At 40.5% G+C, this 11,823-nt stretch overlaps 2 protein-coding genes across 2 annotated transcripts; both read left to right on the forward strand.

Moving 5' to 3' along the window:
- Nucleotides 1-110: 110 nt before the first annotated feature.
- LOC131929734 (perivitellin-2 67 kDa subunit-like) lies at nt 111-3,370 on the forward strand. The gene is made up of 3 exons (XM_059286081.1): nt 111-192; nt 1,313-1,568; nt 2,470-3,370. The coding sequence occupies exons 2-3, from the start codon at nt 1,314-1,316 to the stop codon at nt 3,187-3,189; spliced, it is 975 nt and encodes a 324-aa protein (XP_059142064.1). The 5' UTR covers nt 111-192; nt 1,313; the 3' UTR covers nt 3,190-3,370.
- A 5,236-nt stretch (nt 3,371-8,606) lies between these two features.
- Nucleotides 8,607-10,659, forward strand: LOC131929721 (perivitellin-2 67 kDa subunit-like). The gene is made up of 2 exons (XM_059286061.1): nt 8,607-8,867; nt 9,184-10,659. The coding sequence occupies exons 1-2, from the start codon at nt 8,607-8,609 to the stop codon at nt 10,657-10,659; spliced, it is 1,737 nt and encodes a 578-aa protein (XP_059142044.1).
- The last annotated feature ends 1,164 nt before the right edge of the window (nt 10,660-11,823 follow it).

An 11,823-nucleotide genomic window follows, 5' to 3' on the forward strand; every position in this document is an offset into this window, starting at 1 on the left:
GTTCAAAAACGGAGGCAATTTTCCTTCACAGCATGCGATGGTAGGAGGTTGACATATTTCGTAATTTCCTCTACTACGCAATATCCGCTCCATAAGCCTCTATAGCTTCTAGAAAGATTAGTTGGCAATTCAAAACATTATAAATATAGTTCATGTAATCTATCTGCAGTTGACAAATTCATTTTCGCTAAGGTAAGGAGATTTTTTTTAATATTTAAAATTAATTTTAATAATCAGTTTTATAGTGGACGGTCCACAAAAAAACAAAACTAAATACGACAAGATACTGAATGAGGCGAGAGCCGAGCTCCACATATTAGATTTATGAATCTGTGTGGGAAATGTCAAAATAGTCCCGTAATGACGACTACTCTACTCAAGAATAGAAACATTTCCTCCAAAAACTATCGTACGGCTTGAGAACATGGGATGTCCGAACTCTACTGGTAGATGCGCTCAAGTTGCAATATAGTTGACAAACTACAAGTGCTACAAATTCTAGGACTAAGTGAAGCACACTGGAACATTTTAGAGCAGAGTGAAAACACGTCTTGTCTGCTAGCCACGATATCCAAAAGAAAAGACGCGTGAGAAGGCTAGCAGACAAGACGTGTTTTCACTGTCGAGCTAAGTCAAAAAATGTGTTACTGTTTGTCTTTATTTGTCTAATCTGTAATCACGCTGTTGTGTGCTGACGAAAACCTTGGGTCGAAACGTCCATAGTACTTGTAACTGTCTTTAACTTGTGAGGTAACTAATACTATCTGGCATAGCAACCACGAGCTTTACCGAGTCAACCACGCCGACCCCCGAACAACCCTACTGTATCCACGTGATGTAACTACGCGAGGTATTCTAGACGTAAATATGGAAAAAAATAAAAGTGAAGTTCCCTTTTCAACCCTGACGATCCATTGCACCAGTGAAGTATAGTAAACCTGTTTCTTCAACCTCGGCATATGAAGGGATAAGGTGGTCAGCACGATGCCCAGCCTCTTTTACTTTCTTTAACATGAAATAAGAGTACATATAAGAGGTAGGTGTACTCAGGGACACTCTATTGACTTGAACCTGGAAGAAATAGACTGAGAGGAAATTTGGAAGGCGGGTAATATTCAGGCAAATAGTATTCCTTCCACCTGATGCACTTAATGAACGAGTATTACAAACAGTTAACCAGTTCCACAAATACTTAATTGAATTTGGTCAACAGCAACCCCATCCGCAGAATTGAACAAAGGCTCTTAAAGGTGGCGTTATATCTAACATATTTATATAATTTATGATTTTATAATTTTATATTTTTTTCCAGTATGATATCCTTTTGGCTCATCTTTACCTTTCTCTCGGCTCCATGGATGTCAAGTGCTTCCGGTTTCACTGCATGCTCTGATTTGCCCACTGGTGTACAGAAAATGATACTGGGTGTTGACATCACTAGTCTAGACGTAGTGCCCATTGATTTTCAAGGCGACAATGGGTTTAAGAAGCCAGTGTTGAACTTCTCCTGCGATAGCGACAGAAGCTGGAAGAGTCCAAGTGGGATTGTTAAACAGCTCCCCGATCAGGTGGGATTTATTTAACATTAGAAGTCGTGGAGAATACGAAAGGGAAAATGGGGTGATGTTAGGACGTACATTTTTACTCAAACAATAGAAATTTTTAATCTAAAGTACAAAATAACAATACAATGCAGTACAGTAATGATAATTAGTTACTTTCGTCTGTAGCTCAAAGAAAGAAGGTAAACAAATTTTTAAAATACTATACGCAGAATACCCATACACATATAAAAATAAAACTCAGAATTAACTTAAACTTAAGCGTAAACTGTATTAAATATTTTTATCCATAAGTTAAAGAAAAAGAATACTCTTTAGACCTAGAGATTCCTTGGGCAGATGAAGTAGAGTTCATATATTTCTTGACCGGGGTATAGGAAGGGAAGGTGTGGTAGCACTTTTCTCAGCCGCCTTTTATCCATAAGTAAATACCTATACAGTGGCGTAGCGAGGTCGGGTGTCACCCGGTGCGGCACTTAATGGTGTCACCCCCCCAGAGGCATAGAGACCCTTCCCAGGGACAAACTTTCAAATTTTCGATTTGCACCCCCCCCCTCAAACTTTCGATTTGCACCCCCCCTCCAGTTTTCGATTTGCACCCCCCCTCAAACTTTCGATTTGCACCCCCCCTCAAGTTTTCGATTTGCACCCCCCTCAAACTTTCGATTTGCACCCCCCCCCCCCCTCAAGTTTTCGATTTGCACCCCCCCCCCTCAAACTTTCGATTTGCACCCCCCTCGAGTTTTTCTCTATATATTTTGCTATTTTTTGCCTTGGTGTCACCCCCCTAAATGGTGTCACCCGGTGCGGTCCGCATCTCCCGCCCCCCCCCCACCCTCGCTGCGCCCCTGTACCTATATAATATTTAAACAGGCAGTTTTAAAAAAATGCAGATTATGTTTTACAGGTCTGGCAAATGACGTCAGAACCTGGAGGTTGGCTAACGGCTGATGTCGATTTCTACCAAACCTACAACGAAGTCAGACAATCTATGTCTTACGGCGTTGGTGGGGAAGGTTCTTTGTTTAACTTTGCCTTCTCAGCCAGCCAGAACTACAAGAAACTTCAGAACTCAATCACCAATAAATCCAAGTATATTTATCAAGTATCGTCATTTGAATCAGCGACTCACGTAGACCTTCACCCATCTGAAGCAATTGAATTGGATTACTTTGCCCAAAACTACATAGACCGAAAGCTTAAAGACTCTTTTGAGTCAGATCCCGCTGCTTACTTTAAATTTATCTATACGTTTGGTACTCACTACTTCTCCAGTGCCAATTTTGGTGGCTTTATTTGGATGTTGTTTGAAACAAATAAAGACTACTTTTATTCACACTCAGAAAGCGATATTGAAACTAACGCCAAGGTATCTTTCTTAGACTTTATTTCTTTACATGGCGGAGGTACATCGACAACCTCTACAATAGATCAAACGTTTTCACAAGCAACCACAGAAACAATAAAATATTACGGTGGCGACACAAATCTCCTGACACAAAACGGATTCCAGAGTTGGCAGCCAAGTGTTGACCAAGATCCCTGGCTCTTCTCTGGCCAGTTAACACCAATTAGTGATCTAATACTAGACGAAAAGAAAAAAAAAGTCAACGGAATCAGCAGTTGAGAACTACGTGCTCAGAAGTTACTTAAATGAACTGATGTGGCTTGTCGCCTCAGCTGAACTTAAAACCCAAGATGATGTTTTGAATACCGCTAGAGAAAACGTCACTGGTATGCTGAGCCAAACCTTTCTAGTACAAAGTGAGGTTGAAGCTTTATGGCAATTTATAGAAGATCAGATAATTGTTCCTTATTGGTTTACGGAAAACACAAATTTATGTTTTAAATGGGGGGTGACGATGACGCAGGTCAATGCGGAGGTGGAGCGGCTAATCTTCTTTGTGCGAAACCTAACTCTATGACATCTGAATATAGGGATGATACTGACCATCGCAATGGCGGATGTCGTATGCAATGGGGTCTCCAGTCTAGCGGGTTCCCATCTTGGTTTAACCAAGTAAGAGTTTGTTATCAATGGTACGCGGATGGAGATGGTGGACAATGTGGAGGCGGAGCAGATACTTTACTTTGTGCTAATGTCAACAGTTATTCGCCTGAATATAGAGATGACACTGATTCAAGAGACGGCCGATGCAGGATGCAGTGGAAGCTCGAGGTCCCAAGTTCGGCACCACTGTGGATAAGGACATCGAAGATGTGTTTCTCGTGGTACCCAGATGATAATCCGGGACAGTGCGGCCCCGCCCCTTTTAGAGATCTATGTGCTGTGGCCAATCAGTGGACAGATTATTACCGTGATGATACAGATCACAGGGATGGAGGGTGTCGTATGAGTTGGGGAGTTAAACTGATTTTCTAAGAAAATTGTATTAGCAATATTTGAAAAGTCAGATAAAATAAAAAATTATAATATAAATGTTGTTTTCGTGAAACAGAATTATTTAAAAATGCGTAAAAATGTTTTAATAACAAGCTTTTATGTAATAATGCACTAAAAATGAGAAAATACATGATTTTCTTTAAATATATTATAAAACACTACACTAATTTGAAGGGGCAGCAACCCAGTAGGATGAAATTTGACACCACTGATCACCGCAAGCACTATGGCGCCTACTTTTATTTGAAACAGCAAAATACGATATGGTCACGGTGGCACATGCGATTCAATGATTGCCGGCGACCCTGCGGTAGTGTAACCGGTGACTTCTAGAGCGTCCCGCGACGCCATTGACCATCGGGCGATCGCCGAAGGGTGCTTACCTCACTATTACAGTGGGGGACTCAAGACTTTCATACATTTTGGGTGGTATCATGAACAAACGAGCGCCATAACAACTCAGATACAATAAATATAGCGCCTGGTTTCTATACATTTAAATAACTCAGTTTTAGAAAACAAGGTCACTCAATGAATTCACAGGTAGAACTGTTACGTAAATCTATTACTGATATATATTACGCAACACCCGGATTCTTTTGGGATGGTTCTAGACTGATGAATTATACGAAACTATAAAAGATTACTAGAAAAAAAAACTGTTCGTAGACTCGAAATCTATTGTCTAGGGTTAAAAAAGACCTTTTGAAAGTAGTAGAACTTTTAATCAATCTAAAAACCTTCTAAAAAGCAAACAAGTCAAAATAATAGGAAAAACCCGGATAATGATATGCTATTTACAAGTTGAAGATGAATGGTCTTTCAGCTATAAACCAACAGAAGTTTGAGTATTGAATGTTGTAGACTCCATCTGCTTAGTAGCAGTATCCCCTGAGGCAGAAAGTGGATGTGCAGACATCGGGTTTTCATGGGCCAACTTGAGGATTTCTTGCCGATATGGTGGAGGTAACCATAGCTGTTTTTTCTCCAACCATGGTTCAGCAGGTGAAGTTGTAGATGGTAAAAAACGACGAAAGACAAGGTCATTTGATTACGCATTATGCATCTATAAACTATTTCTTATACAAGTTGAATAACTTCGCTGCAGGAAACTATTACGAATCTGGAAACTACCTAGAGGGGGTGGAAGCAGGCGTTGTAACTGAAATAGCAATATCAACAGAAAATAGTGGTCTGCCTTGAAAGCCTTATTTTTGCAGGGCTGATTGGCAGAGGCGGTTATACGTCTGACTTGATGCATGGAAGGCGAAGGCGAATAGGTGTCGTGTGGAATGGTAGATTCGGATCCCGTTCGGTTCTGACTGTTCAGTCTTTACTTGGACTATTTTCTGTACCTTTGTCTACCCCTGGCGTTGAAATATCACTTTCTGTTAATATTGCTATTTCAGTTACAACGCCTGCTTCCACTCCCTCTACACGTTTACACCCATTTAAAGGAAGCTACTATTTGTCTGTATCATCGTCCCGGTATTTGTGTGTGTCGTTTGTATGGTCGAATATTGGTCCTTGTTGTGTTATTGAAAGCTAGCGGTCTGATCATTCGGGTCAAGGGTCAAAGCCACCCCGCGTCTACCTGCACAAGCTATGATAGTGGCCTGCCTTGAAAGCCTTATTTTTGTAGGGCTGATTGGCAGAGGCGGTTATACGTCTGACTTGATGCATGGAAGGCGAAGGCGAATAGGTGCCGTGTGGAATGGTAGATTCGGATCCCGTTCGGTTCTGACTGTTCTGTCTTTACTTGGACTATTTTCTGTACCTTTGTCTACCCCTGGCGTTGAAATATCACTTTCTGTTAATATTGCTATTTTTTTGGAAACTACCTATGATGTTCTGCTGTTCCTACCCAGTGGTGTAGGCAGGGGGGAGGGGGGTTAGGGGGGTCATAACCCCCCCCCCATAGACCCCTCGGTATATATATATATATATATATATATATATATATATATATATATATATATATATATATATATATATATATATATATAAAGTATGAGGGGGGTGCAAATCAAAAGTCTGAGGGGGGGTGCAAATCGGAAGTTTGTCCCCGGGTAAAAATTGGCACCCCCCCTTGAGACGATCCTGGCTACGCCACTGTTCCTACCCCCATGACTTTCTTCATACAAGCCTACACGACAAGACATCTGCAACGAGGTTATTACGACCTTTAAAGTGCACACATCAAAAAATAAACCGGGAGTGATCTTCCCTAAACTTTCTAGAATATTCTTATATAACACTAAAAGGGATGGCAACTCGGGATATAGACAATATTTTTAATCACTTGTTATAACCAGAGTTTCTTTACCGCCCCCCCCCCCCCCCCGAACGAAATGAAATTTATATAATTTATATAGAAAATATATACTTTTAACAGTGTCCGCCCCCCCGAAGAAAGTTTACCGCCCCCCCCCCCGAAGATTTCAAGTGCCCCCCCGGAGAAAAAAGTCTGGAAGAAACACTGGTTATAACAGAATTATTTAAAAACGAAACATACTTATAAAACAAGGATCTCAAAATGGACGTAATGTTCGGCGACAGCTTGAAGCTACGTGGACAAAAAATATGGTAACTAACACAACGCTGTTTTTCCCAAGCTGTATATATGTCACCTCGGATAAAAAAATGTGCTAGACAAAGAATAAGATCCTGGTTTGCATTGTCAGCCCCATTATACATAACGTCAGTAGGCCTACACATTTCAGTCTCATACATGGGTTTTTGGCTAAGTAAGTATTTCGTTTTATATATATACTAGAATACCCGTCATCCGTTGGATAACTGTGGGTTTCGGGGGTCATCCATCAAAAAACATCACGTCTGTCACTCAGAGGCATAGCGACCCTTCCCGGCGCCCGGGGACAAAGTTTTCGATTTGAACCCCCCCCCCTCAAACTTTTGATGTGCACCCCCCCCCCACTCAAACTTTCGATTTGAACCCCCCTCAACCTATCAATTTATTTTTCCAAACCATTTTGGCGCCCCAACATATGTCCCCCCCCCCTTCCCCCCTCCACCTCCCCACCCCCCCCTTCCCCCCCCCCGCCTCCCCTCCCCACCCCCCGCCTCCCCTCCCCACCCCCCCGCCTCCCCTCCCCTACCGCCCCCCCCCCTCCTCGGTACGCTACTGCAGTGTCACTTATCGTCACAAAAAACAGACCCCACATTCAAATATATGTTTTTTTATCTTTTAAAAACACCGAAAACACCGATTTCGGACTATCCCTTCATAAACTGACGTCACAGGTGACCTACTCAACTCTACTTCACCTGCCCAGTGTCCTGCCAAGTCTCAGACAACATGTTTTTATCGTTTAAAAAACAATTCCAGCCGAGCATGTATCTGACCACACTATCCTTTCATATGCTTAGGACAAAGAAACAGATGAACTCTACTTCACCTGCCCTGTATCTTGCCAAGTTCAGATAGGCAACGTTATCATTCACATCTAAAAAAAAAATTGAAAAAAAAAATTTCATTGACATATTGGTCTAGAACCCGTGCCTCCTGCATGAGAGCTGACTACGCTACCATTTTAGCTATTTACTCGTGACGTCACAAGTGAATTTTTATACTATACTATGTGTCTCCTTATGCAACTTGATTTACGCGTATAGATTCTAGATCTAGATCTAAAAATAAGTCTAGTAGTACTAACTTTCAAATTAAATTTTATCTTAAATAAGCCAAACAAAGATTTATATAAAATAATTAAGGCCTGAAATAGATTCTAGATGTAGAATTTACATTGAATCTAGTGACCTACATCTAGGCTAGATCTAGATCTAGGCTAGATTCATAAATTTCCTTCGATAGCTGATCTTTAGATCTAGAGAAATTTATCGTAAAACTAAATGAAAAAGACAGTTGAAAATTGATATAAGTGTTGGAACGTAATAAATACAGCAAACGGACGTATTGTTAAAGTTATGACCGACAGAAAATTAGATTTAGAACGCGTTAAACTTTTGAATGGGAACACAATTTTCTTCAATAGACGCCGCCATTTTATTGTACTAAAGAGTAAACAAAAACCTGTGACGTCACGGTCCCGCCGAGTCTAGTGGCTTTTCAAATATTTTAAAAAAAAATGGGTTATTCTGCGTAGGAATAAATCAATAAATTAATTAACGTCTTTAAATAAATTTGTGATCAACAGTCTGTCTGCATTAAAAAATTATTCTCTACCTGCATACCATTTTACAGCTTTCCAGATAGAGTCGAACATATCACAATTTTCGATCAGGCAAACAAATAAATATTCAAACATGTAAACAAACTTGACTTTTAGTAGTATATAGATAATGTAAATATGGGAATTGTAATTCAAAGTGTATTTGTAATCATGTATTTGAGCCTGTTAAGTGGTTGTAAAATAAAATCACCGTACTCATTGAATTGCCTATAACAAATATTGCTAATTCAGATGTTTCGTGATTATTTGTTATCAAATGATCAAAAGTTGTAGGTCCTTTGTGTAATCCGAATTCTGCCTTTTAACGATGTGGAACATTTCAATTTATTTACTTACTATTATACCCCCCCCCCCCCCCCCGTTCTTTTTGTGCAGCTTTATTATCAGTGCAACATTTGTGTCATTTTTTCCCCAGATTAAATCAAGATGGTAGTCTACCAGCATTTCTGGTGTTTTCTAGCTTCCATGTGCCTGTTGACAACCCGTACTTCCGGTATCACGGAGTGCACAAACCCGCCCCCTGGTGTTCAGAAAATAATCCGAGGTGTTGACATCACCACGCTAGACTTGGCGCCCATCGATTTCCAAGGCAACAGCGGCTTTAAGAATCCGGTGCTCAATTTCTCCTGCAACAGTGGTAGGAACTGGAGAAGTCCAGCACGGACGGTCTACCAGCTACCTGACCAGGTGAGATCCGATTTTTTACTATAGTAACCTATGTTTGATGTCACCCGGCCTTACACTCGTTCTTACCTTGTTGGGTGTAGACAATATATGTTTAATTCTGTAGTTAAATAACTGCGATTTCATTTAAATGAATAGTGCATTAGTTCATCAGAAAACTGCGAATTATTTGCTTCATGTCCCCAAATGCATGTAGCCACTAGGTGCGGCCTGCACACCACGACACCGCTCAATGAATCTTCTTGGTCAAATGCCAATTTAAGCAATATTCTTTTTTTTTAAACAAAGACCTAATATGTTTTATTTCGTCGTATTGCAGATCTGGCATATGACGTCAGTTCCGGGAGGATGGCTGACAGCTGACGTCAACATCTACAAAACCTACAACGAAGTCAGACGCTCAAAGTCTTCTGATGTGGGTGGGGAAGGTTCCCTGTTTAAATTTGCCTTCTCAGCCAGCCAGAACTACAAGAAGCTCCAGAACACAATCACCAACAGTTCCAAGTATATCTGTGACGTGTCGTCTTTTGAGTCAGCAACTCGTGTTGACGTCAACCCTTCGTGGGCTCTTGATCTGGATCGGTTTGCCCAAATCTACATAGATCGAATGCTAACAGGAACTTTCGCGTCTAACCCTACTGCTTACAACCGGTTTATCAATGAGTTTGGCACTCACTATTTCTCCAGTGCCAATTTCGGGGGTTTTATCTGGATGCTATTTGAAACAAACACAGATTATTTTTATTCTCAAACAGAAACGGAGATTCAAAGAAACGCCAAGGCATCTTTCTTGAAAATCATTTCCTTACGCGGAGGAACGGTAACTGGATCCACCACAGTTGATCAAAGATTTGAACGCTCCACCACACAAACTGTGAAATACTACGGAGGCGACACAAATCTTCTGACCCAAAACGGATATCAGAGTTGGCAGCCTAGCGTTGACCTAGACCCATGGCTCTTTTCTGGCCAGCTTAAACCAATCAGTGATCTAATATCAGACGAGACAAAGAGAACGTCCATGGAGACTGCAGTTAGGAACTACGTTCTCCGCAGTTATTTGAACGAGTTGATTCGGCTTATTGCTGCAGCGAAAAGAAAATCCAACGACGCTGTTTTGAACAGCGCTAAAGAAAGAGTCGCGGCAATGCTGAACAAAGATCTGCTGGTTGAAAGCGAGATTGAGGATTTAGGGAAGTTCATAGAAGATCAGATAATTGTTCCTAATTGGTTTACCGAAAATACAAATTTATGTTTTAAATGGTGGGCCGACAATGATGCAAATCAATGCGGCGGTGGAGTTGCCAACACTCTTTGTGCGAAGCCTAACTCTATGACGACTGTTTATAGGGATGACACTGATAATCGCCATGGGGGATGTCGAATGCAGTGGGGTATCCAGTCAAGCGGGTTTCCATCTTGGTTTGAGCAAGTTAGAGTTTGTTATCAATGGTACGCTGAGAGAAATGGTGACCAATGTGGAGGCGGTGTTGGTTCACCACTTTGTGCTAACATAAACAACTTCACACCGGTGTACCGAGACGATACTGATGAGCGAAGCGGTGGGTGTTGGATGCAATGGAAGCTCGAGGTCCAAAGTTCAGCACCACTGTGGATGAGAACATTAAAGATGTGTTTCTCGTGGTACCCAGACAATGATGCTAAACAGTGCCGCGGCCCTCTCTCTAGAGATTTGTGTGCAGTGGCCAATCAGTGGACAGAATATTACCTCGACGATACAGATGAGAGGCATGGGGGATGTCGTATGAGCTGGGGAGTCAAACTGATTTTTTAATAAGATCGTATTTATAATATTTGAAAGGTCAGAAAAACAATGAACTATACTGTATACATCAACCAAGATGTTCTCTAGTGTTCAACAAGCAAAATGATAAGAATTTCATTACATCTAAATTTAAAACATCACAAATTCTCTTAATTCGATGTGTTTATTTGTTGTGTCTGAAGTTTTGAGTGGGTCTGTTTGTGTCACATCTTTGTTTTATTGTATAGGCTAAGGTACTACACGATCTTTAAATAAATGTTTGTTTATTTTGCTTGTTATAGTACTTTGGTGGGAAAACTGAACTAAACATTATAATTTACAAACATAAATTAGAACGCGGATAATAATAATTAAACTGAAAAACATTCCCTAAATCTACTCCTTAACTTGGCTCTAACGTTAAAGGTCTAAGAAACACGATTCGAATTCACAAATTATGAATTGTTGATCAGTAGAAAATAAAACAACTAGATAGCGGCGTATGCTACGTCGCGGGTCAGTTCGTTAAAGTATGTTTCTGCTGCCTGGACACACCACAACACAGGCCAGAAGTTCTTTTTATGTGAGAGGGATTTCCAAGTTGAGTCTTTAATGATATATTTCTTATCATAAGGAATATTCGTTTGAAAACAGTACTATAGTCAATGCAATGTGAAAGGTATTTACGAAATAATTTTAGTCAATGCAAATTGAGTTGCTCGAACATCTGTTAAATTCAACCATAACAATATTAAAAGTGTAACTCAAAATTAAATATCTATATTCAGGCAATCTTTTTAGCCATACATTTTTTATTTAGTTACAATGTTGCCTAGTTGATCTCAAGGACAGCTAAAGATTTTCATGACTCCAAACATTTCTTCACCGCTTATGCTTGCATGCTGTCTGTTTTTATTCCTTTTTTTGACCAACCCAACTACTACTCTGATGTATAACTGCCCCCACTCATCAATCCCTTATAGGTCTTTCTATAGGAAAAAAATGAATGGTCTATTCAATGTAAACAGTTGCGGAGATAGATCCGGGAAAATCACAAACATAACACTAAATTATTTAAGCCTACCGGAATCTGTATTATAAGCGGGCTGAGCGTGTGTCAGTCCGTCATCGCTATAGATTTTGGAACCATAAAAGTAAACATCGCACCATACTGTGCTTTTCAGTGCACCGCAG

Source organism: Physella acuta, unplaced genomic scaffold, assembly GCF_028476545.2.
Source record: "Physella acuta isolate Inbredline_101_S28 unplaced genomic scaffold, ASM2847654v3 ptg001665l, whole genome shotgun sequence".
Classification (NCBI taxonomy): domain Eukaryota; kingdom Metazoa; phylum Mollusca; class Gastropoda; family Physidae; genus Physella; species Physella acuta.

What these genes read in the sequence shown, in the direction of transcription:
- LOC131929721 (XM_059286061.1), top strand. Translation starts at nt 8,607, where the DNA reads ATGGTAGTCTACCAGCATTTCTGGTGTTTTCTAGCTTCCATGTGCCTG. An exon ending in TCTACCAGCTACCTGACCAG is followed by an intron (nt 8,868 to 9,183) that starts GTGAGATCCGAT and finishes GTCGTATTGCAG; the next exon opens with ATCTGGCATATGACGTCAGT.
- LOC131929734 (XM_059286081.1), top strand. Translation starts at nt 1,314, where the DNA reads ATGATATCCTTTTGGCTCATCTTTACCTTTCTCTCGGCTCCATGGATG. An exon ending in TTAAACAGCTCCCCGATCAG is followed by an intron (nt 1,569 to 2,469) that starts GTGGGATTTATT and finishes TATGTTTTACAG; the next exon opens with GTCTGGCAAATGACGTCAGA.